At 39.1% G+C, this 27800-nt stretch overlaps 1 protein-coding gene across 1 annotated transcript in view; it reads right to left on the minus strand.

Annotated features, from left to right (window-relative positions):
* LOC104472158 (mitogen-activated protein kinase kinase kinase 5-like) overlaps positions 1–24275 on the minus strand; it is a 46266-nt gene extending 21991 nt beyond the window's left edge. Inside the window, exons 1-7 of the mRNA XM_010087724.1 lie at positions 24096–24275; positions 21280–21303; positions 11188–11381; positions 10761–10929; positions 9707–9813; positions 6045–6215; positions 2079–2191 (exon numbers count right to left, since the gene is read on the minus strand). Coding sequence (XP_010086026.1) covers positions 2079–2191; positions 6045–6215; positions 9707–9813; positions 10761–10929; positions 11188–11381; positions 21280–21303; positions 24096–24275 — 958 coding nt within the window. The remainder of the gene's footprint in view (positions 1–2078; positions 2192–6044; positions 6216–9706; positions 9814–10760; positions 10930–11187; positions 11382–21279; positions 21304–24095) is intronic.
* Positions 24276–27800: the final 3525 nt, after the last annotated feature.

Consider the following 27800-nt stretch of genomic DNA (forward strand, 5'->3'; position numbering starts at 1 on the left):
GAATCTCGGGACAGGAAAACAACCAAAACATTTTCCCCACATAACCTCTGTATATTGCTTATTTTTGTTTAAAACATTAAAACATAGCCCACAACAAAGAAAATACTAAGTTATCCTCAGAATCCAGCACAACTCAAGCCAGCTGACAAACCTCATTCTATCAACAGGGGTCACAGTCTCATCACCAAGAAATCCATGACCAATGACACACACAGGGTCTACATTACATATGTATTTGAAACCTTCTTTCAAAATAGCTAAGTCAGTCTGAGGCTTTAAGTATTTTGACAATATTCCCCAAACAAAATAAGACACTAGTAGATAACAGGAGGAGTTGCTGTACCAAGGGTTTCCAGCAGACACCAAGTAAATGTTTACATAAGAAGAGCATGTTAACAGCTCAAAAAAAAAAAAAGCCAAAACAACCTTCCACCAAATAGCTGCTGGACATTTCTCCACTAAATCACTCATCAGGCAGGGATGGAACCTTAAGCAATAAGGAATCTTAATTTCTGTAACACTCTCCATACAAGCAACAGGAAGAACAACACTGGACAAACTCACAAGAGAACAATACCAAACATCTGATCCCTACAAATGACATCCAGATTTCATCAGTACAATTAGTTTGTCCAAATCCACTTGGCTGTAGCCTATGTGCAATTGAGAAGCTTCTTTAAAATGGAAGGATTCAAATGAAACTGCACAATAAATACAGCCCAGCTTCACTGAACTATTTAATTTAAAATTAGGCCAGCTGAGTGAATACTTGTAAATGCTGTGTAGAAAGCAAAGCATATATATTTTTACTCCTACACTGGCACAAGAATTCAAATTTCAGTGTAGGAGATCAAAGCTGTTCTATCCAGCCCAAAAAGCAAAAGCCCACCCACTCACAGAAGGGCAAACACAGTAGTTGGGGCAACTCTACTCAGCCTATCCCATCCAAATGAACATCTTCATTCACACCAGAGAATTTAAATTTCACTTCCTTTATCTCTCACTCTGACCTTCAGACTCAAGAAACTTCTCTATCTATAAAACTACTTCCAGACACCCAGGGCACACCTAACTTCTAAACTAGAGCAGTGGCTCATTGCACATACATTCTGTGGGGTGAAGAACATTGCTTCCTTCTCACAGGACAACCTCCTCAGGAGACAGAAGGATAAAAAAAATACATTACAGTAAGTCAAGGAAGTATACAACTTCATGGAAAAGAATGCTGCCAGTTGCAAAGGATTTGTTACTGCATATGACAACATTCAGTGCTTTCTCCCACACCTTCTCTGAAAGCACTACTGACTGATCTTGACTTTGCACTCTCCTCAGATACAGCAAAATCACTAACAAAACCACAGACAAAATGGACACCTTAATTCTTCCTTCTTAGGGAAGGAATTTTTTTTACAGTGAGGGTGGTGAAACATTGGACCAGGTTGCCCAGGGAAGCTGTGAATGCCCCATCATTGGAAGTGTTGAACATCAGACTGAGCAACCTGATCTAGTGAAAGATCTCCCTGCGCATGGCAAGGGGGTTGGACTAGATGATCTTCAAAGGTCCCTTGCAACCCAAACCATTCCCTGATTCTATGATTCTATGACTCTATGAATACAGAGATTCGGAAAATCTGAAAGAAAGAATCTGAAGAGAATAATTCTTCTCTCAGCCCATCTCAACCTCAAATCAAATGCATGTTCCCCACTCTTAGGATGGGCTTTTTTTGTCCATATTTCCTACAGTTCTACAGGAAGTCTTGTTTGTTTTAAAGAATGCTAGCTGGAACTGGACTCGCCCTTCAGGTGTCCCTCTGTTTCACACTAATTATGCCCCTGCAAAGAAGAGCTGTCAGTTTTCACAGACCTGGAAAGACCTTGAGACTGGAAACAGGTCTTCATGACAGCACTTACCTGCAGTCAGGTGGGATCAGTGATGGTGCAGGAGACCAACTTAAATATTCACATGCTCACTATCAAAGCATTCATATACAATTATCAGATTTTTCCCCTATGATGGTGGGTGGCATCATACTCTCACTAGAATGCAATTTCACAGTGAATTTGTAAGCTATAATTACCAACTTTCCGCAGCTCAAAAGAAGTATCAAAGCAATGTCCAGCTGCCAGGAGGAGTACTGCATAATTAATTCCCGACTGTAATGTTGGCTCTGACTCAAACGCCTTCTTGAACCTAGAAAAAACAAACATACAAGTTTACTTTCTAAATAATGTGATCTAATAGGGACATAATTATACTTTTAGGTACTTTAAGTGCTTATCTTCTGTTTACACAGCAAAAATCCATGGAAGCAAAAATATTTTACTGTTTTCCACACACGATTTGTGGTTATTTTTAGTAGTCTTATTTATACATCCTCCTCCCATTTCCTTTCCCCTCACACAAGAAGCGTAGACCCTACTCATCGACCCCAGCAAAATTATAGTATCTTACTGTATTTCCAATTTTCTTTGAGATTAAAAAAACCCTATCAACTTGTAAGAGACCTGTTTCACAGTTATATTTATTAATAAACTCATTAATTTACTCTTAAATATAGGAATTTTCACTGACTTGAAACCTTAGATTCTGCTGTGGATCTGCTGCAGTGACATACAAGCACATCAAAACACATAAGCACAAAAGCAATTGATACAAGAGCACACTTTGCATTTAGCTATGATTTCACACACACACACACCCCCCACGGAGAATGCAAACAAGTTTGTCATATATGAGTAAAGGAGCACAAAAGATTCAGTCAACACAGCTCCGCTCCAATGAAAGCAACGGAGTTTAAAATTACTTTCAAAAGGATGGGAAAAAATCCAAGCAAACAAATGGATTACATAAAAAAGTGAAGCACATTGTGAGATTACTATATAAGGAAGGAAAGAAAAATAACCTATGCAAAAACAAAGAATTTAGCTTCCAGAGCATGCTTTGACATATAAGCAAATCTAAGACATTTTGAGGCCAAAAATATCTCTGCTTTTTCAAATTTTATTTAGTTTGCTGTTTTTCCTGCTCTAACGATTCAGGACTTTGCATCCTTTAACATAAGCTCTGCTTTCCAAAACTGCAAGACGGGGCTCCTCTTCAATCTTCTACATATATACTCTTTCTGTACTCCAGTTCTGCCCACCTACAAGAACTTAGTCATTAGACAAAAAAAGCACGATGAGCAAGAAAATTCAGTTTCTTCTTTTCTTTCATCATCTGCCTTTTACCTTGTATTGTGAGGTACAACAAAACAAAGAGGAGAGTACATACAAAACATTTTCAGTCACTACAAAACCCAATCCACAACACAAAAACCAAACCCCATAAAGGCCCGCTAACCTAATAGAATCATAGAATCATAGAACGGTTTGGGTTGGAAGGGACCTGCAAGATTATCGAGCTCCAACCCGCCTGCCATGCGCAGGGACACCCTCCACTAGACCAGGTTGCTCAAAGCTTCATCCAGCCTGAGGCTTTAGGATAAAATAGGACAACACCCTCATTGATTCTAAGCACATACAGCTAGAACAGACCTGTTGGCTGGTTTAATCTGTTTGGAGACAGCAGCTCTGGAGACTGGACTCCCTTTTTTGCCCTAGAGATCTTTCATGCTGCAAGCCTCATGCAATATCGGGAAAAGGAGAGAAGAAAGATTCAGAGAGTAATCGAGAGAAAAGAAGAAAAAACCTTGACAAAAAGTATGTTTGTTGCTATTCGAGAGACACTATATTTTTGCTTTTTTTTTGTTTTGCCCCAAAATGCCTAATTTCTGGCATGACTACCCAAATTTCTCTAGTTCTTGGACAGAGGACAGCCCTGCAGCCCCCCACTGCCCGAGACCTTGCCACTTACCCCCATAGAAAGGCGGTAACGTCTAAAAGTCTGCCTTTAAAGTATAGGTTGGTTTAGCTGATGATTTTATAAATGCCATCAAGAAACTGAAAGCTGACATTTGGGAAAATGTTGTGATGCAGACACTGAATTAGGGAGATGGCAGTGAAAGGATTTGAATAAAGACTTAATAGCTTTGTTAAGTCTGATTTACACCATCAGTATGCAAGAAGAAAACGACAGTTAACTATTAATCCTTCATCTCTTATATTTATACGAAAGATATCCTTCATTCTATTAAATTGTCAGGAAACTACACTGCCTGCCTAGTTGTTTTTTGGGGCGTCCCCTCTGCACCCCTTTTTTTTATAGACCAAAGTACCTTGACATTACGAGTTGTTGCAAAACCAATGTTTTGGTTCTGCTGCCAAAATCTCATTATCAATTCACTATACTTTTCCTACATCCTCATTTCCTCCAAGACTGAGACAATAACCTTTATCTCAACAAAGTAACACTATCACGGAGGCATTGTTCCTGCGCATGCCTTCCCCCGTCATGGCCTGGCATAGCTCTAGAGTGGGTCTGCTCCTTCCCAACACTGAGTTCTGAGTCAAAACTTCAGTCCCACTGAGCCTGCAGTATGACTAACACTAGAATTCAACTGAATATCCAGCATAGAATACAAAACATCTGGCACAGCTCCCAGCCCAACTCCGGCTTGACTCAACAGAGATCACCTTGTCATGATCATGATTGCTAAGGTGCATCTATTAAAAGTGTGTTAAAATGGCTACACGGAATATCCTGGAAGTAATCACCACTATTATACACCTAATCCTTCTCTAGTTCAATTAAGTTTGAAAATTTCAACTTTATCTGTTCCTAAGACACTATGAATGAGGAAAAAGCACAATGTACAATAGCAAAAGTAACTTCAATTCATTCTGTTTAGCCTGTGGTAATGCTTAGTATTTGTATGCAGGAATACAGTTTTCTTTTCACCTTAGTTCATGACATTAGCAAAATTTTTTTTTAGAACAGATTCTTGAAAGTTTGTTATGGGCTTTGCCTTAGAGGAAATAAATTCTTTCTTTAATCCAAAATTATAAAGGGTGGGGATGATGAAAATATGCTGCATTCCTGTTATTTCAACATCCTCTAAAAAATCCACCAAGTATTGCAAAACTGAAAAGCATGACCAGCAATTATTAACTGCACTGGTATTTTGAGGCCATAAATGCTAAACAACTATATCTTATCTTTTACCAAAAACAGTTCTAATCTGAAGTTTACTGAAAACCAAGTGATAAATGAAGAAGGGAGAAGAAAGCTTTCCATTCTAAGCAATTATTTCAACAGGCGGCTGATGAGCACAAGACCAGAACAAGGATCTGATGTGCAGGATACATAAACACAGACTGTCTGTATCTTCATCTGAATCATAATGGAGAAAAGCAGCTCATTTTGACAAGAGTCTAGAATGGCATCCAGTGCCTTCATTTCAAGTATGTTGCTTTTGGGAATTAAAAGCCTTACAGATAAAATAAGAGACAAAACACAATTTTTTGTTTTAACGTATAACAACATTTTAGTGCATTTCAAAGTAGTAAAAACTCAATACTTGCCTCTCAAGATAAGAATTTTTCCAGTCTATTGTATGCTTCTCTATCCATAGTAACTCCAGACCACTGTAATATGCATGTATTGTATGGTGATGATGGGATGATAAAACTTTTGCCAGCCTGAGTTTGGAACAGTTATATTGCTTGTGAGCATGGAAGCCAAAAAAAAGACAGAATGGTACATCCTAGGCATCAGTGCAGAGTTAAACCCCAGCACCTTTAAGCCTAGCTAGCTAATATCTATCAGATTGCAGACATGCCAACTGATTCACGGCTGATTATCGTTTGCCCAAGATTCCTAAGAATAATACAGTAAGCAGGAGACTTCACATTTAGGAAAAAAGGGGAAAATACACTCTGATGAGGGCTACGTAAACTTCCAAGTCTCTTTAAGAACTTCAAGGAACCAGATCTGTGAACATCATCTCTCATTCTTAACAAATAAGCAAAGAAGACTGGAAAATTCAGAGTATCCCTTAAGGATGCCAAATATTTGGAATGAAAAAACAGTTGAAATATATCTTCTTGTTTAAGGAATATTTTTCCAAAGCTAACAAAAGGACATAGACCAGGAAACCAGTACTCACCAGAACGTCCCTTTGTCCCTGCTTTCTGTATCTATGAATCCAGATTCCAAAAACATGTCCTTGTAAATTCGACCAACCAGGCAGTACATATCTGAAGCTACTTGGTCTTCCTGTTCTACTAGGGGTATCATAATTTCTAGAGCTTTCTGTCTGTCGCCAGGCAGATTTCGCCTATTAAAAATTAAAAATGTTGATTAGAAACACAATAAAGTTAACAAGAAAATCTTTTTCATTACTGTGTTTGAATATATATGTGTGACTTCATTTATGTAACGTGCTTCTAGACACAACCGCCTATATCATATGTCCACACTTCTCCCCCATCTTCCCTTTTTTTTTTCCTCCTTACTATCATGGGGCACCTTTATAAAAGCCCTCAAACATTTTTTCTCTCTCATGACAACCGCAACAAGAGCCTCAAGAGGAATTCTTGGAAGGATCATGTGCTACTTTCTTACAAAATAGAAAGACATGAACCTAGGTTTCATATCTAACATTTCTTTCATAGTAATTAATACTTTAAAGGGAAAAAAAAATCCTGTTTTGTGTTTATGATTTTTTTTAATATATATTTTGAATGTGAAGCAAACCCCCCCGCAAAAAAAAAAAAAAAAAAAAGAAAAAAAAAAGAAGCACAAACCAGACTGAATTCCCATTATAGGGAAGATTAGGAAGTGAAGACAATAAGGTAATATTAACAAAAGTACTTCAGACAAATAAAGCACATAACTGCAAGCATTAGACACTTCCTGGTGACTCACAGTTTGGGTATATTCATTCAGTACCAGGAGTGTAGAATTTTGTATGTACTTGTGTACTGAACAAGTAAATGACTCCTTTCTCAGCAAAAACTATTCTGTGGTGGTCTGGGGAAAATACTATATTCTTTTGGAGAAATCGCTTGTAATATTTGAGTGGCTACAAATTGAATTGGGAGGAACATATATAAGTCATTTTGTATCCATCTTGTAATCTTCTTCAATATAAAGCTCGCAAGAGGCAGCTACCTCAGAAAGAAAAAGAACACACCAAAAGCCACAGCCATCTTAAAGCAGGTACTATTTGATCAGAGGTTCAGTAATGGATTTTTTTCTGCCGTCTACAAGAATGTATGAAAGTTTTGATGCACCTGCACAGGCAGTGTCAATGTGAGATCAGAGCATTTGTACTTCAAGCGATACCTGAACTTGTGATCTCTGAGCTCATGTACACAGTTCCAGAAGGGAGTGATGGGGAAGAAAAGGTTTAAGTGAAGCAGAATGGGTAACAGAGGACAAATGAGTACTTACATCATAACAAAAAAAAAAAAAAAAAAAAGAAAACAGAGCAAAAGCACTTGTTTGAGCAGACAGTATGAACTGCTTTCCTGAGAAAAGAGAAAAACAGAGTGTACAAATCTACATGCTGGCCCAACCTCTATTGATGTCTCAGCCTCACAAGAAAGATAAATGAAACCCAGTGCTGTCTCTTCCCAACATTCAGACCAGTCAAATTCCAACAAATTAGGTAAAGAGCTGCAGTAGGCTCACCAAGTACCTCTAGAGTGGCACAGCAAGGCTGGTGGACTGGAGGTGGACAAGTGCTCCCAATCCCAGGCCCCAGGGAGAGAAATCAATTGCTCCTGGCTAAGCAAGGACAGCCTCCTTCAGGTCTGTGTTCTTTTAGTTCCTCTGCCAACTGATCACTTGCCCAGCTGTTGAGGGTTTGCTTCCTTTTGTTTTTCCTTCTCATACTGACCACTGAAGTAAAGCAACAAGGCTAAGTCTGAGGCTTCTTTATGGTTTTCTGGCTGAGTTTCACTGCAGAAGGGCAATTTTCAGGATGGAGTTTCAGGTGGATAACTCCCCCCACATCTTGTATTGACTATCATTAATCCAGATCAAACCAATATCTAGCTAAACTTAATGAGAACAAAGCCAGTAAGGAACAACAGTGTTCTGTGATATGAGCCATTTATACTTTGCTGGTCTCCAGAGACAGAGGTCCCTACTTTTATTACTGATTACATCATCAATGCCCTCACAGACTTTCTTAATTTAGGTCAGACTAATTCTGACTAATTGAGCCGCTCCATCCTTCCGTACTAGTGACCTGGATTAGAAGCAAGAGGGACAGTTTCTTCCACAGCAAACATTCAGATGTGCAGAGTATTCCAGACCTGCCTTAGTTCAGGAAACATCCTCTATATTCCCAATATGGACAAAATGACAATTCGCCCAAGTAATTCCTTCTGGGCATACACCAAAGCATGACATGGCTGTCACGGACTCCAGGTGAATCTGGAGAAGGGAGGAAGAGGAAAATCTGACCTGAACTCTTTGGAGGCAGTATGTAGACCTTTTGTATGACAAGTACCCTTCAAAGGCTACATCTTACAGTCACATCTATAAAAACAGACATTTCAGTCTGCAAGAAGTCCCAACAGAAGCAATGAAGCATAAAGATCTGCCTGAAAAGATCATACTGCAGTTCTGGTGAACTAGTCAAGTCTTGTTTTCAAAGGTGAATTGATTTTAGAAAATGGTGACCTTAAGGTCTAAATGACTTGTTAAAACTCCAAGGTACCCCTAGTGACCTCTGTGAAGAATATGTAGAAGTGGCAGATACATGATGGATTATTTAATCTGCAAAGCTCCACATATTTATGGTAAAGCAAGGACAAAAAGGGCACAATATTTATACCTTTGTATACCTCCTATAAAGGATCAAGAGAAGATCTGGACATGTTGTTCAGACAAAACAATGCCAGATAGCTGTTGTTCTGGTAGTTGTTTTTGTGTCGTTGTTGTTTGTTTCAAAAACTGATTTTTTCAACTAATTACTTGTGAAATTTTTGACATCACTTTGACATGATATGCAGTTTTGAGCCTCCTCAGCAAACCTGAATCACAATATCCAAATCGGTGAGAAGCAGAGAGATCTGTAGACATTTTCTATATTTGAGAACTTCAAAGCCTGTTGACACCTGCTCTATTCCTCTAAACATCAAGAGCAAAATGTTCATTGTGATAACAGCAAGGAAGCAGAAAACCTCTGTACATTCCTCTGAAAAAAAAACCCTTTTAGTGCTCTGCCCAATTGTCAGTACCCTAGGAAAAAAAAAAAATCTAGGCTTGGCTCTCACTTAACCCAAGAAAGTTGTGCGTGTTGCTCCATGTGGCACATTTTGTGCATGTTATCAGAGGACACAAAAATTAGCTGATTACTATAATATAACCAAATCTCCTGATGGACTTTTAATGAAAGTTCTCCTCCTGCCTCCTGACACTACTAGAGCTCAGACTTGAACGAGATAATGTCTAAATTAGCACAAATGCTGCAGCACTGTCACTCATACAGCAACATGCAAAGTGTGTTTTACAGAGGTAGGTACGGCTAGATATTTATTTGCTCCAATTTAGGTACTGAAATGAAAAAATGATGCAAACCTATAGAAAGACAAATCAAACATGCTAAAGGAAAAGGATGTAATTTGACAGTATGAGAGAAAAAGAAAGCTTAGATTGATCACAAAGCTCAGAGTCCCCAAGGTTGCTTCAGTGAAAACCCTAGCCTTGTCTATAAAGACTCCAGTAGGGAATTTCACCCAAGATCATCAACCCTGTGCAAAGTTTGCAGTTCTGATTTACTGTTCATCAGCAGAAGGAAGGGTAGCTTCTTACCTGTTCAGCGCAAATGCATAATGAAGCCTCACATGGTGGTGGGAAGCCAAGTCAAAAGTAGGCAGTTTTTCTAAAGTTTTCACCAGTTTCACAATGGAATCGTAATCCTTCAAAAAGAAGGGAGTAACGAAGTTTTAGGTGGCCGCACTAAGATACGCCTATACAAACCCCTTTTTGAACTAAGCACCTCTTATTTCATACTGAGAAGTATTTTCAGTTCATTGCAAGTTTTATGGATTTCAGTTTCTTCACTCTCAAACAGTACACTGTTCTGACACTCCTCAGAAATGTGAATATGCACAGTATTTATCAGGGAAACACAATTTGGTCTCCTGTACTGCTTTAATGTGGACCTGTGGAAATTCTAGTACATCTATTTCATGATTAAAAATTAGTTTCAGGGGCTGAACACATACCAAACTTCATATTGTACAGACATTACAATACTAACTGCATCTGAATTAAGGCATCCCAAAACTCCAAAATAGGTATGAGCCACAAAACAAAAAGCACCTTTCAATACCACAGTCTGTAAGGTAGCTTACTCGCTGACATATTTAAAAACAAACAAACCCAAAAGGAAAACCAAACCACTTCAAAGTGTTCAAGGAACAACAGTTGAAATTCTGTATAACAAAGTAAGCAATTACTAGTACCAGTCCAGAAGCCGAAATGCATATGAACATGTTATGTTTCCATGAGCAATGTCACAAGCATGGTGACAAAGAATACATATACATATCAGCAGCAGAATGCTACCATAGCCTTTAAGTAGGATGCACTAGGACTAGTAATGCTGGACAAGAGTTATTATGTTTTGTGTACTTTTTAGGTGCTGTTATAAAATAACACCACTTTTCTGCTGTGTAAAGGCACACTATTAACAGTGTAAAGTGAAGTGAAAAGCACCAGTGGAGATGCTGTAGAAGATTTTTACTAGTGTGCATTACTTACCTAATTTGTTAGCAAATCTGTGCAAAATACACTAAAATTTTGCTGAGAATGTAATGTAATTTACTATGTTTGAAATCATGTTGGAGCACAGGATTCATACCTGGATGTCTCTGTAGGACAGCAGCAAGTTTATTACAATGTCAGCAGACAATACTTCAACATTATCCACTCGCTGTCGGATCCTTGCCAGCTCTGCTGCAAGCTCTTTGCCTGTGTAGAGGGTACGGGCCTTCCTGATGTCATTCAGAATGGACTGACGGAAATACTGGCTGCAGAAGAACAACTTCACATCAGCAATTTGGGACAGGTCCCTTGCATTTGTTTTTCTGGCCCTGCAGCTCTCCCACAACGTATACGTGGGACAGTTATTGATAGAGCAGTGTCAATGGAGAGATTTGGTCAAGCTAAATTATTCATCATCCATTTGCCTCAACAGAAGGCAAAACATCACATCACCCTGGAGCACAAGAGTCTGACATTTATATTCCCAGCAGAATTTTATACAGGGGTACAAAAAGACCACTCACCTTGAACTGGCCTGTGCCACCTTCAAGAGCTGAATAAATCGATCCACCAAAGGTAAGCATATAGGGCCAAGCAGCGACTCAAAACTGGGCTGCATCAGTTCTGTTAGTCCCTTCATAAAACTGCTATCGCAGCAGTACACCTTGTTATGTGGAGTTATCATATAAGGAACAAATATGTAGTTACCAGTGCACATCTGTAGGCAAACAAGGTGGAATATTTAGGGCAGTTATGGTTTTACAAGCCTAAGTATAAAGGAACTGCATATACTACCTGCAGAATTTCACCTGTTAAAGTCAAAGGGAGATCTGCTGCTTGCTTCAGCAAGACCAAGATTTTACCTATGAAGCCTAGGACTATGTAAATTCAATTTTCATCTCAAAAATTACATACACCTGAAATGTATTTTTTTCAGATTTCTAAACTCATTCCTGTAAGATGACTCTTTTCAGAAGCATCATGCTGACCTTAAAATAGTCAGTAAATCAGCTCGATAGTGAAACAATTGAGGGCACACCCTCGTCACCTCAAAGCGTCAAACGAACCCGAGTGAAGCTTATGTATGTTCTTGTCAAGGTAACTGATGATTACAAGTGAGCAAGCACTCTGCAGTTTAGTATAGTTAGGCCCACAGATGTTGAAAACAATAACACAAGCTAGTTGCCTCACAACAGGAAAACTGTAGAGAAAACTAATCCTCATACGAACTGCAAAATTACTCAAATACTTTAGCGTAACAAAGACAAATTAAATTCCCTGCTAAGTAGCAAACCATCCTGGCCAGCGGGACTTAAAACGATACATATTTCTGAATAATTACTTATGGAATGTATTAGCATTGACAAACCACATTGATTTCTACATACCAATGTATGACAGACAATTAGAAAAAAAAAATAATTAAATTTATCTTACAGGAAAGAGAGAGGCAAGATGTCTTGGTGCCTGTGGTATGTGTGCAACAAAAGATTTACACATATAGAAAGCTTGCTGAATATTTATTGTTCAGAAGGGTCTTAACTACCACCAAAATTTGCCATTTGGCTCTCAAAGCTCAGACTCCACTACCAAAGTGGTCAGCAGCCCAGCAAGAAAAGTCTTAAGGAAGAGTCCTTGAGACCGATCATTTTGGTACCCCTAAATTACTTCCAAGATTAATTACTTTCCCGTCAGCTGCTCCTGCTCTCCCAGAAGTCAATACAGCAGTGAAGGACATACTTCAGAGGCTCCCCAGATGAGCTGAGCTCCATGCACTGACAGAGCAATGACAGAACAGCTTTCAAAGGCACAATACCAGCTGTGTGCTTATAACATGCATTTTAACAAGCACTGTTAGATGGTAAAAACATGGAAGGATCGAGGTACTCTAGTCCATATAAATGTATGCGTACAGATATGTCAGTAAATATATGTTTGTGTACAGATCAGAGATTAGTTATGAAGAGTATAGGAAAAAATTTTTTAAGTTACACTTATTATACTATGAAACTATAAAATCTCACTATAAAGGCAATCCCACCCCCACTTCTGAGGGATATAGACAAACTCTGTAAAATTAAAAGTAATTGATGCAGGCATTTACATGAGGTCCATTGAGCTCAACTAACCAAGAACTTGGTTGGAGATTATTGCATACACAAACTTGTACAAGGATTAACTTAGTCTTCCTTCCCCAACAACTGCAAACTATTACAGCTGAATAGCTACGACACATTTTTCTGTGCAATGCAGCAATGTAGCAATTCCAAAGGTAACTTGAGGACTGGGAAGTGTATGAATATTTTTAACAAGCAATTAAGCAGTGTGATGCCAGAACCCAAACTGCTCATCTTTTTGATGGAGAACTGAATGGACACTTCTGCTCAAGAATATGCTAGCATGTAAGGCAATGTCTTGGTTTTGGCTGGGACAGAGTTAACTTTCTTCATAGCAGTTAGTGTGAGGCTGTGTTTGGATTTGTGCTGAGAAGGTGGCTGATCACATACCGATGTTTATAACTGCTGCCAGGACAGTCAAGGACTTTTCAGCTTCTCTCCTGTACCAGTGTTTGCAGGGGCAGGAGAAGCTGTGAGGAAGCACAGCCCCAATTACTAGCCTAGGATTCGACCTTAGGTTTAGGATTGAGACCCAAATTGGACAATAGTCTATTTCATATCATTCACATCATGCCCAGTATACAGATGAAGGGCTCTCTGGAAGCTTGCTCTCTTGGGGTCATGTCGCTCTCTCACTTGGCTCTTGGTCTCTCATCTCTTTTCCAGGATTGTGGTTTCAGGACTCTCCCTGCTCGGGGACCATTAGATGGCAACAGGATGAGCCTTGGTCATCGGGTGGTGAGCAGCCTACTATGTATCACTCATTTGTATACTTGTATACATTACTGTTATTATTATCTTCACTATTATCATTATTATTTTCAATATTATTGTAGTTTTGTTATTAAATTGTTCTTATTGCAACCCACAAGTCTCTTTTCCTTTTAACCCTTTAATTCTCTCCCCATCCCTGGGAGGGGAAGCAAGCGGCTGCGTGGTATTCACCGCTTGCTGGGTTTAAAACCACAACAGGTAATCACACATTTTCAAGAGTGAATGGATCAACTTTTGACCCTGCTAAAACCAAATAAGCCCACAGTCAAAAGCAGAGAGGAAGTTATGAACTTGCTGGAACTGGTTCGAGCAATTACAGAACAAGGGTGGGCAGTGACTATTCTCGAACTTTCCTTTTTTTAAATAAAGGAGAAAAAGTTTGGGAAGTCAGGGCCAAGAGAAAGAGTCAAGTAGCTACAGATATCATGGGGCAAGCATTTTACTTCCTAATGTTTATTCAGTGCATTAAAAATAAATCCAAGACTGCTTGCAGGAAGGCCTTCTTGGATCTCTGGCACGCTCTTCACAAAGCTCAGGTCTTAACTAAAAATCAACTCTGAAAAATGATGTTTATAGCTTTTGAAATCCACAGAACCCAAAGTTTATCCTGGCATAATGGTCAGGCCACCTCCAGAGACAGTTCTGGAGTCTTCACAAACAATCCCACAAGGAGGAAGACTACTCTTCCTGCAGAGGCCACGTGCCTGAGCCCATTACTGAGCAAGAGCTCTTACAAAATGATCCCCAGTGAACCTTCTTTCTATAAGAAATATGAAAAAAAAAAAAAAAAGAAGAGCCAGCAAAAATTGTTTACATGCATTTTTCCTGTCACCTGAGAGGAAAAAAAAGCTGGTTATATTATAGAGCCTTCCATAGAAGACATGTAGACCCGGGAGCCTTCGTAAGCAGTGGACAAGGAAGAACTCAACAGTAGAAGAAAAGAAAAACCACTACACAGGAATAAAAGAGAAGAAAATTAAATCAATTTACAGTTGTTCAGAGGGCCCCCCCGGAGTTGTCAAGGCAGAATCTCACCTTGATCCTCGGTGGCAAGTAGTGTGGGAACACAGTGGCTTTTTCCTCCGTGAGGGCATTAATTTGGTTGTCAACTTAACCTAGACAGTTATGTTTTGTGGGGAGCTCTGTATCTTTGAAACCTCTCAAATTTGTCTGAAATTCAGATAGTCAAAACAGGCATATACAGAAAGAGGATGGAGGATGAAAAAACAGTACAAGCCCTTAAGTTTAATTTCCTTAGGAAAGAAGCTTTCAAAAAAAAAAAAAAAAAAAAAGAAAAACCCACATGCAGTAAACATAAGAAATACAAGATACATTGACCTCAATTTCACTCCTCTAGTTAAATAGCTCTAAATATCTAACAGCTGAACCTGACAAAGGCAGACATGTAGTAGCTCTGGTGACAAAATAAAAGAAAAAAAACCCCGAATCAAATTTAATATATTATTTACTAAAGGTGGTGGCGGAAGAAAGATAAGCTAACAGTCATGGCAAGACTTCTCTTGTATAATAAGAGTCTACAGTCTCCCACTATGGAGAAAGACATTTTGTCACCATCACAAATTCTAACTACAAAGAGCCCAACCCTGACTGCATTTGGGCAATGGTTGGGATGGGAGCCCAAGAGGACGAGGCTGTGGGTGCAGCAGCTGAGGAGCTGCTCCCATGTCAGAGAGCTCTAAATCTTCTTCTCTGAAGCAGAGTGCATGACTTGCTTCTTTCCTAATTCCCAGGCTATGCAATCTCTGACTCAGCCATTTTAACTTCCTTTGTCACATTTCTTTGTCAAAATATAAGTTATGCTAACTTAAGCCAGAAAGGATCAGGCTGTCTTTCTGACACACACTTCCTATTGGCTCACACATTGCTTTACATTTTGACTCGGTGCATGTTATTCCACTTGAAAATTAAAATATATTCCACTTCTCCTATAAGAATCTGCCCTGTAATGCTCCATCCCAACTCTGAACTCACAACTCTGCTATTCTTTCCTAACCCTAATGAGCTGCACTCTATATTCTAAGTTTGCTGAGCACCCAAGACAAAACTGTTGTTTCCCTTGGATCCATTCCTCTGACTCGCCACACCATGTACAATGAAAGTAACAGAATCAAGCCATTCGAGACAAATGGTCAACTTTTGACGGAGTAACACCTTAAATCCAACTGCAATATTCTCAGTTACATCAACAGCCTTTAAAAAACATGAGTAGCATAAAGGTGCTTCAAAAAGTTTCTCTATAAACCCCTCAATATTTAAGGTTTAAAAGCTCAAATTACACTAATAAAAGTTACAAAGTGATTGCAGGTCACTTGAGTTGGAGGTGAAAGGCATTACTGAAAACATCAGGGGCTGGGACAGGCCATGAGTGTGCACACACAGAGTTACTGTGGTTCAACCTGATGCACAAGAACTCAGGACATTAGACAAGATAAACTTGGCCTGAGCTCTCAGATCAGCTGAACTAGTTATATCAAGGAGATAGGAACATACATATTTTGGATGGCTTTGGGCCAGCACACTCAGTACCTGCCAACATCAGGCCGCCTTCTGAAAGACTATCTGTGTCACAGCTCATTTCATCAAATCCCTCAGACTAATCAGAAAGCAGAAGGACCAGCTGGAACCAGCTACACATGCATAAATCCTTATCACAAAGTGACAAAATCTGTAATTCAGTTTCACAAACGTTTTAATTGGTTTATATTTTTCTAATATCCCTTCCTCACTTACCCTGCAAAATTAAACAATTCCAGAGTGCATGCAATTTCAGTTTAAATACAACCCTAAGATTGTCTTAATAGCTCTGCAGTTATAGAATTCAAGACTATGCCGCTCCTAGCTAGACCTACTGGTCACTGGAATATTAAGCACTTCCTTCTTGTTTGATATAACTTCTCAGCTTCTGAAAATAAATATAACACCTATTTGTATTTCAGAGACAAAAATGCATAGCATATAGTTGTATTTTAATTATCACAGTAAGAATGTAAAATAGCCCTTCTTTCAATATCCCCCTCTAATACAGAACTGTTACTTGTGAAAGGGGCAGCCTATGGGGAATTCAATTTGGAGACCATGTCTTCTTAGAAAGAACATCCTGCAATAAGGCAAATACTATTATCTCCCCCACAAATTCATCTGATTTAGTAAAGATGATTTTTCTCTGAAAGTTGTGCAGATTAAGAAGCCATGGTGCTATATAAATAAGCATTTGAGTTCTGCCCAATTAATTCTCAGATACTGAATTTCACTTCAACAGGAGTGATAAAATCTGCAAAATGCCAGGGAGTCAATGGGGTGCAGTCCTCTTGATTCCCTGAGGCTCTGTACTAGCCCTGCTCTGTTGGAATAAGTTAACAGTCAAATATCCACAAACAGAAGAAAGCTGCCTTCAAAGGCAAGAAGTGTCAAACAAATCAAAAATCCCCCCAAACAAAACCACAATGTTTTACTCATGGATGGGAGAATTTAGCATAATCCCATCTACTCGCCTAAACTTCAGGTCAGCACCCAATGTAACTTTTTTTTTTTTAATAAATAAAATCAGCTGAGGTAATAAAAACAGCCAGTATCTCTGCATCTCTCACAGCAGGAACTTTTCTTCTGCTGACTCTTCTTGAACTAAGATCAGCTTTTTTGCATTTCTCCTACTAGTTCTTTTGAGAAATATCTGCTCTTATTTCAATTCTTCTGATGAGATTTTTCTTAAAGGTAATTCTCTGACTGCAGATGGTATTACATGTAGCAGATGGCAAAATCCTCAACCATTATTAAGTCTATTCCCTCTACCCCCACAGTAAATCACCATGTGCTGATGTTTTAATGAATACAGACTCAGTTTGGGTTTACTTCAAATCCCACTCAAATGAATGACAGCCTTGCTATTGATTTGAAAAGGAATATAAGTAAGTCTCACATCTCAAATGAACTGAAACACAGAGACTGGGTCTACTCTTTCAAATACTTCCCATTTTCTTTAGAAATATTTTCTTTATATGCCCAGCAATAACAGTCTATAGCAGCCATGCCACATCCTAAATGCTTGTTAAAAAAATCAGCATACACTCTACATGGTTCTTTCACCATAATCACACAGAAATAAAAGTTCCAACTTTTTCCAAGGAAAGTATGTGCCAAATATTTTAGTCAAAGAATTAAAAAAAATTAAAGAATGAGCAAGAGATAGTGATGTATCATAAATAACAATAAACACCACTGTTGTCATTATCAACAAAATATTTACTGAAGGTTACTACACAGTGTTTTTACATACTTGGATATCAAAAAAAATCAAACTGCCCCCAAATCATTCATCAGATAGGTGGGGGGTATTAAAAATACTTCCCCCTATTTCCACAGTGAAAGAGAGCAATAGCTAAACACATCCTACAGTCTTCTAGCAGTAGCTATACTATATACCTATTCTGAGCTTGCAGATGCCTCTGGCATGCCTCATCCAGGGTCACTCATTCTCCTGCTCCCACCAAAGCAGCACTGCAACAAACCGTCTCCCAAGCTACACCTTAAACAAGAGGCAGTTAGGAAGGACTGTGGAAAACCAGTAAAAATTACAACCTCTGATCCCCTCAGATGTCAGAAAAGGCAGACACTTATAAAAGTGCCCCAGCCATACAACCATAACCTTGTTGCTTGATTGCTAATACCTGTGAGTCAGCTGCCCAGCAGATGGTTCCTATTGCCTCCCAATCAGGCCGGCAGCTGGACCACAGTCTCACACCTGCCTAAGACTCCAACCTGGTGCAAGCAAGCAGCCTGAACTGAAAAGTGAGCACTGTGTCAAGGTGTTACTTACTGCAATTGGTTGCAAACCACATGTATGATGCATGCACATTAAACTTCCTTAGATTCAGCACAAAGTGAAATTAAAAAAAAAAAAAAAAAAAAGGAATAAATGGCCATTTGGAACCTGCCTGCAGCTTTTCTCCAAAGTTGATAAGATTCGAACCAGGGAGAACTAGGATGAAATAAAACCTGGTGAGCTAAACCAAGCAAAGTACAGCCATATACTGTAACCTTTATACCAAAATCTTCTTGGGACTGAAACTCCTTACTAGAAATTTCTAGAATGCCTCTGCTGCTTGGTTGACCTCAAAAATCAGATAACGGCAAAAACTAAACTTAAGCTTTCAAATATCAAAGTAAATGCCTCTTGTCAAAGTATCACTCCCTGTAAAAACGTATGGTTTTGGTATTACTGCAACATTTGGAAAAGGTCCAACTAAACAGCTATAAAACCACATATAACAGGAAATGAGCCTATGTTATCTTGCACTGCTCTGCCCTGACAAGCTCCAGGCAGCTTATCCTAGCTATGCAATGTGGTATTGACTATTATTAGGAAGCACAAAAATCCAGTCAGAACAAAGAACAAAACAAACAAAACAGTTAGTAATGGATTTTTTTTTTCTCCCCACTAGTTTTAGGGATACAAGGTCCAGGAAAAGCAAACACAAGGCATTTCAGTTAGACAGATATATATAGATACACACACACACACACTTGTTTTGTAGCCTTTTTAATCCCCCGGTGCCAGGGACACCATTGTCCTGTTACGGCTGACGTTTGTGTGCTATTGAAAAACATGTTCTAGAACAGCAGGACTAAACTCCTGGTTTATTCATATGTGAACTTCATTTTTTTTTTTTCATATTTGCAGCTTCACATAATCATTTATATGACTGTTTTTGGTAAGGGTGGGCACCACAGTCACAGTGTCTCAGGAACAGCACCTTTGTCATATCAATTTATCCAGGAGTTATGATTTATGAAGAAACATGATTTTCATGAAGCAGGAATTATATTCAATAGTTAGGCATGCACCAACATGGTGAAAAGTCTACTTCCAGGTAATTTGGCTTACATCATGCCAAAAAATTAGGAAAAAGGAAGAAAAAAAAAATCAGAATCAGTTCCAGAGTTACTAAACCAATGATACTAACTTCCCTGTTCTAATCCCTGGGAAAATACTTCCTCCCAGTAAAGATGTTATGTGGGTGTGCTTGAAAACATCCAAGACTCTCAAGGAACACATTCTTTTTGTGACACACATTGAAACATTTCTAAAAGTGATGACTGACAGTTTCACAGACACCTGTCCAAATTTAAATGGAAAACAGAACAATCCTTTCTCGAACAGATGAAGGCCAAGTTATCATACCTCTCCTTGAGCTTTAGGGACTGTCATTTAAAAACAGGACAAGATGACAACATCTTCCCTTTATTCTACTCTACCAGTCAACTCCTGCTGGTTTCCTGCTAACAGAGCTCATCCCTCTACCCTCCCTGAGATATTACATTAGTCACACATAATTTTCCCTAGATCCTGGGCCACCAGAACAAAAATACAGAATGCAATACATTCATTTACAAGAAAGGCATTACTGTTCTCTTTCATTCTGTCTAAAGGCCTAACTGATCATTTACCGCACTTTCATTAGAGAGAGGCAAGACATTTTTAGTCTAACACGTCATTCACAGCATTCTGTGGGTCTCTGAAAAGCACTTTTTGGTGAAGAGTTATACAGAAATGCTATATGGAACCCTCTTTTTTTTTTTTTTAATAAAAAAGAATATGTAACTTAAAATGCAGCATTAGGACCAAAGCATGCACTGTTTTTTAATCCACCTTCAGAAACTATCAGCTTAGTAGATAACTGCACCCTTTTCAAAGAATCATGTTTCATACTAGCAAGTCAGTACTTAATCCACGAATTTCGCTGTTAAATAAAAAAGTAAAACCAGGAATACTGTGGGTTTATGTCAGTTTTAGGACTGTGGGAAATAAAACCTGACCAATTTCTAAAATTAAATACTTGATATGCCCCTTAGAAAAGTTTATTCAAATAGATGGAATTGTACAGCATACACATAGCACCTCAAGATACCTGCACACCACTGACTAACTGCTACAAAATTATATCTTAGCATATATGGCTACCAGTAACTCCCAAAATGAAGCCAAGAACAACTCAACACGCCAGATAATATATTCTGACATGACTGGCCCTGCTACTCCAGAACAAACCACATTGAGAAAGCAGTGTTCTCCCAGTCACAGGTCTGCCTCCCTTGAACTTGAGAATGAAAGGGGAAGGGGGATTTGCAAGGCCAACCTCAGAAACCAGGGAGATGCCAAGGTGCAGAAACCTACAGTTTAATGACTGGCAGTCATAACCAGACTACCGGGATCTCCACTGCGCTGGGACTAACAGGCCCCACAACTCAACTTCCAGAAATAAATACACACACACACTCTCTCTTTATAAATATACATATTTTCATAGCTGTAGCCACGGGTTTCTAAAATGAGCACTTTCCAAATAACTCTCCTTTTCAGTAAGAGTATTTTTTTAAAACACTAAAGAACACTGTACAGAAAAAGGCAACAGAAAAAACAAAATGACAGATGTAAATGGTGTGTGAAAAAATATGACAGACAAGTAAAGGCAGCAAGGAAAATACCATTGATAGATGGAGGCAAGGTAAGAAGTGAGACCAGTACCTAGCAACAAAGTGATATACACAGATTTGCTGCTACGATTTGCAGAATTCTGCATCTAACTCTGTAAAACACAGTATGAGAGCATTAAATTATTCAAGTGGAAAACATAAGACAAACAACATTAAATGAAACAGAAGTCTGGAATGCCTAGAATGCAACTGGCACCCAGAAATCATACTTACATTATTCTTCTGGAAAATAATTTCCTGGAATAAAAAAAAGAAGAAGAAAAAAATGTTGATACCACTGAACAACTACTACTAGAAAAGACATCTGATCGGCATGACTCGCTAATATTAACATTTATAGACACATGACAGGAAAAGGCTGCTTGGTAGATATTTTCTATGCCTGCCAAATGAAGATAAATCAAGTATTGTCCCACGAGAGACAAAATTACTATGGAACCAAGTAGATACGTACATCTTATATGTACACAGGAGCATATGTAACGCATGCATCTGTATATACATATACACATGCACACATGTACATACCCCTCCCTATATAAATTTTCCCAGAGGAATGCTGCCCCAAAATTGACTATTAATACCACCTCTACTCACATTTGAGAACTTAAATATAGTAACATTCTCCTACCAGCGGAAGAAACTGTGAAGAATAGTAAAAACAGTATTTCTATAAGGTTTTAAAATATTCCAAAACAGGTTGAAATTCACATTGCTCTAGTAAGTCTGATGCCAAGAATGTATCTTCACATTTTCAATGTAAAGTTTCAGAGAACAAGAAGCCAGAGCACACCCAGATGGAAGGAGCTGGTTCTTGCACACTAATCTGGGTGGTACAGCCCAAGTGTGAACCACCTGTGGACGGGGACTTCGCTTTCAGGAAGATTTGTCAGTAAGTTCTGATCCCAGGAACCAACAACCCTGCCAGATTTATCAGAGAGCTACGCTGCACCTCTGCCACTGGGACTGCTGAGCAGCTTCACCTACAAACACAGCATCAAACCAAGGCACCTCGTATTTTCCATGTTGCATAAGTCAGGCTTCCATAAAATTGCTCTTCTCCTTGTTGAGGGGACATGTTTCTATGTTGCTAGCTTTCAAAGTGTGGGACAGAAATATATTTATATATGTGAATATACAAACCTATACATGGACACATTTAGAACTATAAGACAGTTTCGGGTGGAAGGGAGTTTTAAAGGTCACCTAATCAACCCCCCAGCATGAGCAGGCACATCTGTCACTAGATGAGGTTGCTCTAAGACCCATCCAACCTGACCTGAATGTGCATCTAGAGGAATATTGCACCAGCAAAAGTTTACCTACATTGCCTGGTACCCCAGTGAAACCACATGCTGCAGTTTTGTGTTTGAATTCACCACCTTCTACACAAGATTAAAACCACACACAGTCCTGCATTGCTTCTACTCGATCTGCTGGCTGTAAACAAACACAGGAACAAAAACGGCCTCAAAAGATGCCCAGACATGCCCACAGCTACTTCTTTTCAGGCAGTCACTAAATGATATGGAAAAGATCTTGCTCTTCTTGAAGAAAAGATTACTTTTCTGCAAACAATCAAAAGCAGAAATATGGGCCCAGCTCAAAGCTAAAGGCAACCAAAGAGAATCTTTCAGTGGGCACTGTATCAGTGGCAAGTTGGACATTCAGGTCTCCCTGTGCAGAATTGGGCCTCCACTGACAAAATTGGAAGGAACCCTGCGCGTGACCCATTTGCAAAACCTAGCTCCTAAGTTCTCCCAAGTGCCGAGGGAAGCCCAGTGCCTCACTCCAAGTGATTTTCAGTGGGAAGTGGGTATTTGGCTCCTTACCCAGTACAATGAAATTCTGCTCTGCTTACACTGTAGATCATTGTACTAGCAAAACTGAATTCAATCCACAGAGAGGTCTTTCGTCATTAGCAGTTTTATTTTTAGGGCTTTTATCTGTACGCTCTTTGTGTTGCAAAAACAAAGGAAATAATCGCATTGCAGCCACTTCAGTTGGCGGAGAAAACCTGGAGGGAAGAAACTGAGTTTGTCAAGGTATGCCCCTCCCAACAGAGGGCCAAGCTGCAAATACCGGGACAGAATCAAAACCAAATCTCCTGCACTAGCCAGAAGCAGTGGAAGCAAACCCTTCATGAGAGGCTGTGGTGCCCAGATTGCAGTCTGACTCACCCAGCTGCTTGCTAAAATGCTTCTTTTCAGCAATGCCCAGAATGGAAGCACAACAGCATAAAACACCTTCTGATCAGAACCAATGAATCTGAGCAGGGGGAAGCAATTGAAAAGCCTGCTGTCCAAGTTGTCTGCCCTCCCTCATCCCCATGGAAGTTACTAAAACTTTAGCAGAAGGAAGCAAGTATCAACTCCCTGGTTGGCCCAACTCACAGCCCCATAGATTATCTTAAACTACCATCTTGCCTTAAAGCAACCTACTGTACCGTGAACTGTGGCCCTGAGGACTAGGCACAAGTCTGGGTTTTGCTAACTCTGCTACGCTGCTGGTAATCTCCAGCAGAGCAATCCTGCAGGTGCCCAATGCAAACAGCTGGAACTCAGCAACACTTACCAGACACCAGCTGGGGCCCCATCAGGTTTGGCCAGAAAACTGCTACTTTACACAGAAGCTAAAACTTCAGAGTTATTTTGCTGCCCCATACACACTACCATTCTCACCGGATTGTTATTACTGTAACGATTTGCCCCAAACATCAATAATTCTCTTGAATGACAAAACCATGTATTTCACTGCTCCTCTGAAATTTGTCAAACTTTTGTTTCCATAGAGAGCCATTTAACACCTAGGTATTCAACTGACTATGATAAAGTAATCTAAACCTTTTTCTTAAGAAAACTCAACTGAGCTTTTCAGCATTTCACTATGGCCAGGTTTTCCAGGCCTCAGAATATGTTTGCTATTCTCTTGCAAACCACATCTTTCCTGTGGAAACAGACAACCCATTTCAAGAGCTGGACCAACTGTGACTTGCTTCCAGCACACCCCATTTTTCCATTCAAAGGTACCTTCAGTGACTGCAGAGCCTCTGCGTTTGTATCACAGTAGAGGATAATGTTGTTCGCCATGCTGAAGCTCTCCCTGACTCCCAGGTGGTAGAACAGGGAAGGCTGACGGAAGGCGTCACTCATCTCTACAACAGCAATATCTGCAGAAAAAAAAAAAAAAAAGTTGTTAATGCCACACATTTCTGACAGCCAAACACTTCTACGCCATTTCTCTTCACACTATTTGCTCTGATAAGAAGACCTGATTTTAAGTAGGAAATGAGATCAGCAGGATGTGGTTTAATTTTTTCTCCTTTCTTTCTCCCCCTCCCTCTCCTTTTTTTTTTTAATGAGACCTTCATTTCCTCAGGTAAAAACATCATCACTAATCAAGAAAAGGCAAAAAAAATGGTGCCTTGGAGAATAAAATCAGCTTGGTTAATCTATACATGATGATTGATGACCTTATGGAAAAAAAGAAAGAATTACACTGGAAGTGTATTTTCACCCTCTGTACAAGTTGCAATAAAAATTCATGCAATATTTTTACATCACTGCAGAACACACTGTATAGATTCTGTATTAGAACTTTGGATAAAACAGCTGTAAATTGAAAGAAAAGCAAAAGTTCCAATACGTATATCACTCAGATCTATTTTGATTCATACACAAGGACTGGAGAGAAAAAAGGAAGAAGGTACAGCAGAAGAGAAGGAAAGAGAGAGTGAATATGTAAAGCCATAGAAACTCCCATATAAGTAATAACTTTATTGTGCAGAGAATTCTGTTCATAATAAATTTTAACTGCATGAATAAAATTAAGCACATGCATAGATGCTTACAAGGCAAGCAATGTAGTCCACAATTTCTCTTAAAACATGTGTTTCCCTTGCCCAGATTCACACCAAAGTAAAGCAAGAGGCAACTGCAAAGTGTCAGCAGAAATAATTAAGGCTTCTACTATAGCAGGCAGCACATGTCCACTGCGAAAGGCTTGTGGAATCAAGAGAGAAAAACAAGAAAATGGATTCATCTCCATCTCTCCTGCAAACACTATCTCTTCAACCAATTCAGTTTTTTCTTTTCTTTCCGGAAAAAAAATATATCAGGGAAATGTAGTTCTGTGAAGAGTAGAATTAAAAAAAAAAAAAAAAAAAGCAGCAGCCTGGCTTCCAGTGTCTCTCCCTACTCTCCCTTCCTGTGGATGCTTCTGTGAGAGAAAGGACTGGTAGCAAGGCAAGCTCTGTAGGCAAAAAGCTTATGCACCCTCAAGTTTCCTTACTCTAATTGATCTAATAAGAGATTCTACCTCTAACCACAAGCTTTACCTTGCCTATTTCCCTAGATCGTCAAAACTGCAATGAAGATATGTAGTAAAAGATAAGCCTTGTAGCCATGCTTCTCAACTGGGAAGGCAGCAAAGGCATCTCGCCAACTTGCTGAAAAGTACCATCTTTGACACATCTACCCTTCAGTCATACTTCACTGTAACTAGCCTACACGCTTAGAAATTATTAAAAAGCTGAAGAAAGGATGGATACACACAAGGGGATGAACAGACAACATTTGCCTATACAAGCTTAGGCTCTTCAAGAAAAGAGATTAGAAGACATGACTAATGGTATAAAAAAGGAATTTTTTTTCCCCTCACAAAAATCAAATACTGAATTATGTTTTCTAAAACTTTTATAATTTGTATTCTAAGAATCTCCCTCTGTCCAATTTCACATAAATATTTGCAGTATGGATTCCATCAAATACATTTAATTGAAGTGAAAAAGGCAGTGCATGGCTAAGACCATACTACACTGACTTCCATTCATTTTAGGAAAGTGAGACATCACAAAAACCAAACAAGAATGACAATGTTGCTACTACATTTTGTTTGGGTGAGATTAGGGCTTGTTTGTTTATTTTCTTTGGGAAGTTGCCATAATACAAGCTCTATTTTTAACTACTCTTATTCATAGAAAAGTCTCATCTTGAGCAACTGTAAGCCTATGGTACATTTCTGTTACATTGAGCAGGAGGAAAATTTGCGCAATTTGCCACAACTTAATTCTCAAACCTTGCAAGATAACGTGCTCTCTCTAGAGTTGCAAAACTAAGATTAAAAGAGAAATATTACTTAGAAAAATAAAGTGATAGTGCCTGAGCAAACTCAGAATACATTAAATACTTGAGAACTCCTATCCATTTAACACAATCGTTAGAACAAAACTGACTCAGGGCCACACTGTAAGAAGTGTTCTTCAAGTCCTGTCCTACCCCTGTCATAGCAATACAAAACAAATAAACAAAAAAAGCAAAAAAACAAAAAAACACCTTGAGTTACTTAAACAGAGGAGGTAAGGACCACAAGAATAAGGAAACATTTGTAAGAAAAATTACACTAAGATATTGGCATAAACTCTGTTGTGGTACTTCTGTTTCTGATGCAACTAAAGAGGATCTCTTTTCTTTACATGTTAAGACTTTTGTGAAATCCAGGTCTTCTGGATAATCTCATTTGATAAAGGAGTATCTTCCTTAGATTAGGTTCAGCTTCTGTGAAGTTTTCCTTCTTACTCTAGCAGTTATGTATTTTAAGACAAAGTTGTCACTCATAACAAAGAGATCAGATTCTAAAGCCCAGGTTATCCCTCTCAGGGCTGGTATCACAGTTTCCAAGGGGAACAGACCAATTCTTACCTGCAGTTCCAACAAGCCACAAAAGTACATGCACTTGTGGGACCAGGTGTCTATCCAATTAAAAAAAAACCCTATCTGACAGACCCATTTCTGACTATCTTCTTTCACAACATCAGTAGAGAAACTCCTCTGACTAAAGGACAGATCAGTGCATGGAGCACTAGCCAGAAGTTCAGACATCAAATACAAAGCCGCAAATGGAAGCTCATTAAAAAGAGGGTAGTGGTAATCACTCCAATAAAGCACCTGAAATGTACTGTCAAGTGCACTATAAAGCAGTTAAATACTATATTCAGTTACATAAAGTGTGATCAGAAGTTGTCCTGGTTTCAAAACGAGGACAGAAGTTTAGCAAAGCTGAGCAAGACTGACGGTTTTCGAGACAAATCTAACTCAAGTAAACATACATCAAAATTCTCACTAGTTCAAAGAGCCAGGATTTAGCTAAGCCCAGAAGAACTGTTTGGTTATCAATATATAAATTGCCAGAAATCCATTTATTGGGCTCTCACTACCCCCCAGATGAAATTAATCTAACAGCCTGCTGGAAAGAAAGATATGTTTTCCATTCACTGGAAAAGACAATTTCCCAAGTGGCAAAATGGTATTTCAATAAAGCTGGAAGAATTATCTCTACAGTCACACTGGAATAAAACCCACTTAAAGTATTTGCAGTTTCAGTGTCAAGGCAAGTAAAACAACAATGGACCAAGCACAGGAACCAGAGTAGAGCCCTCTCAACACCTAAGCCCTCAGGATGAAGCACTCTGAAGGCCAGAGACTGATAATTCACTCCAAATGCTGTTGCACATCTACACTGCAGTAAAACAGTCTGTTCAGGCTCCAGCAGGGTGGGTATGGAAGTACACTGTGCAGAACAGAGCAAGAGGGAGGGAAGGGAAGAACTGCAATTCTTGCAACCCCACAGGTTGCGGGAAAGAATAGATTTCATCCTTTGCTTTGGTCTTGGGCACAAGATTAAATTTTGCTTTCTCTATCTCATGATAGAACTACAGGCCAGTGAGTCTCACCTCC

The sequence above is a fragment of the Pterocles gutturalis genome, unplaced genomic scaffold (assembly GCF_000699245.1).
Source record: "Pterocles gutturalis isolate BGI_N339 unplaced genomic scaffold, ASM69924v1 scaffold26636, whole genome shotgun sequence".
Classification (NCBI taxonomy): Eukaryota; Metazoa; Chordata; class Aves; order Pterocliformes; family Pteroclidae; genus Pterocles; species Pterocles gutturalis.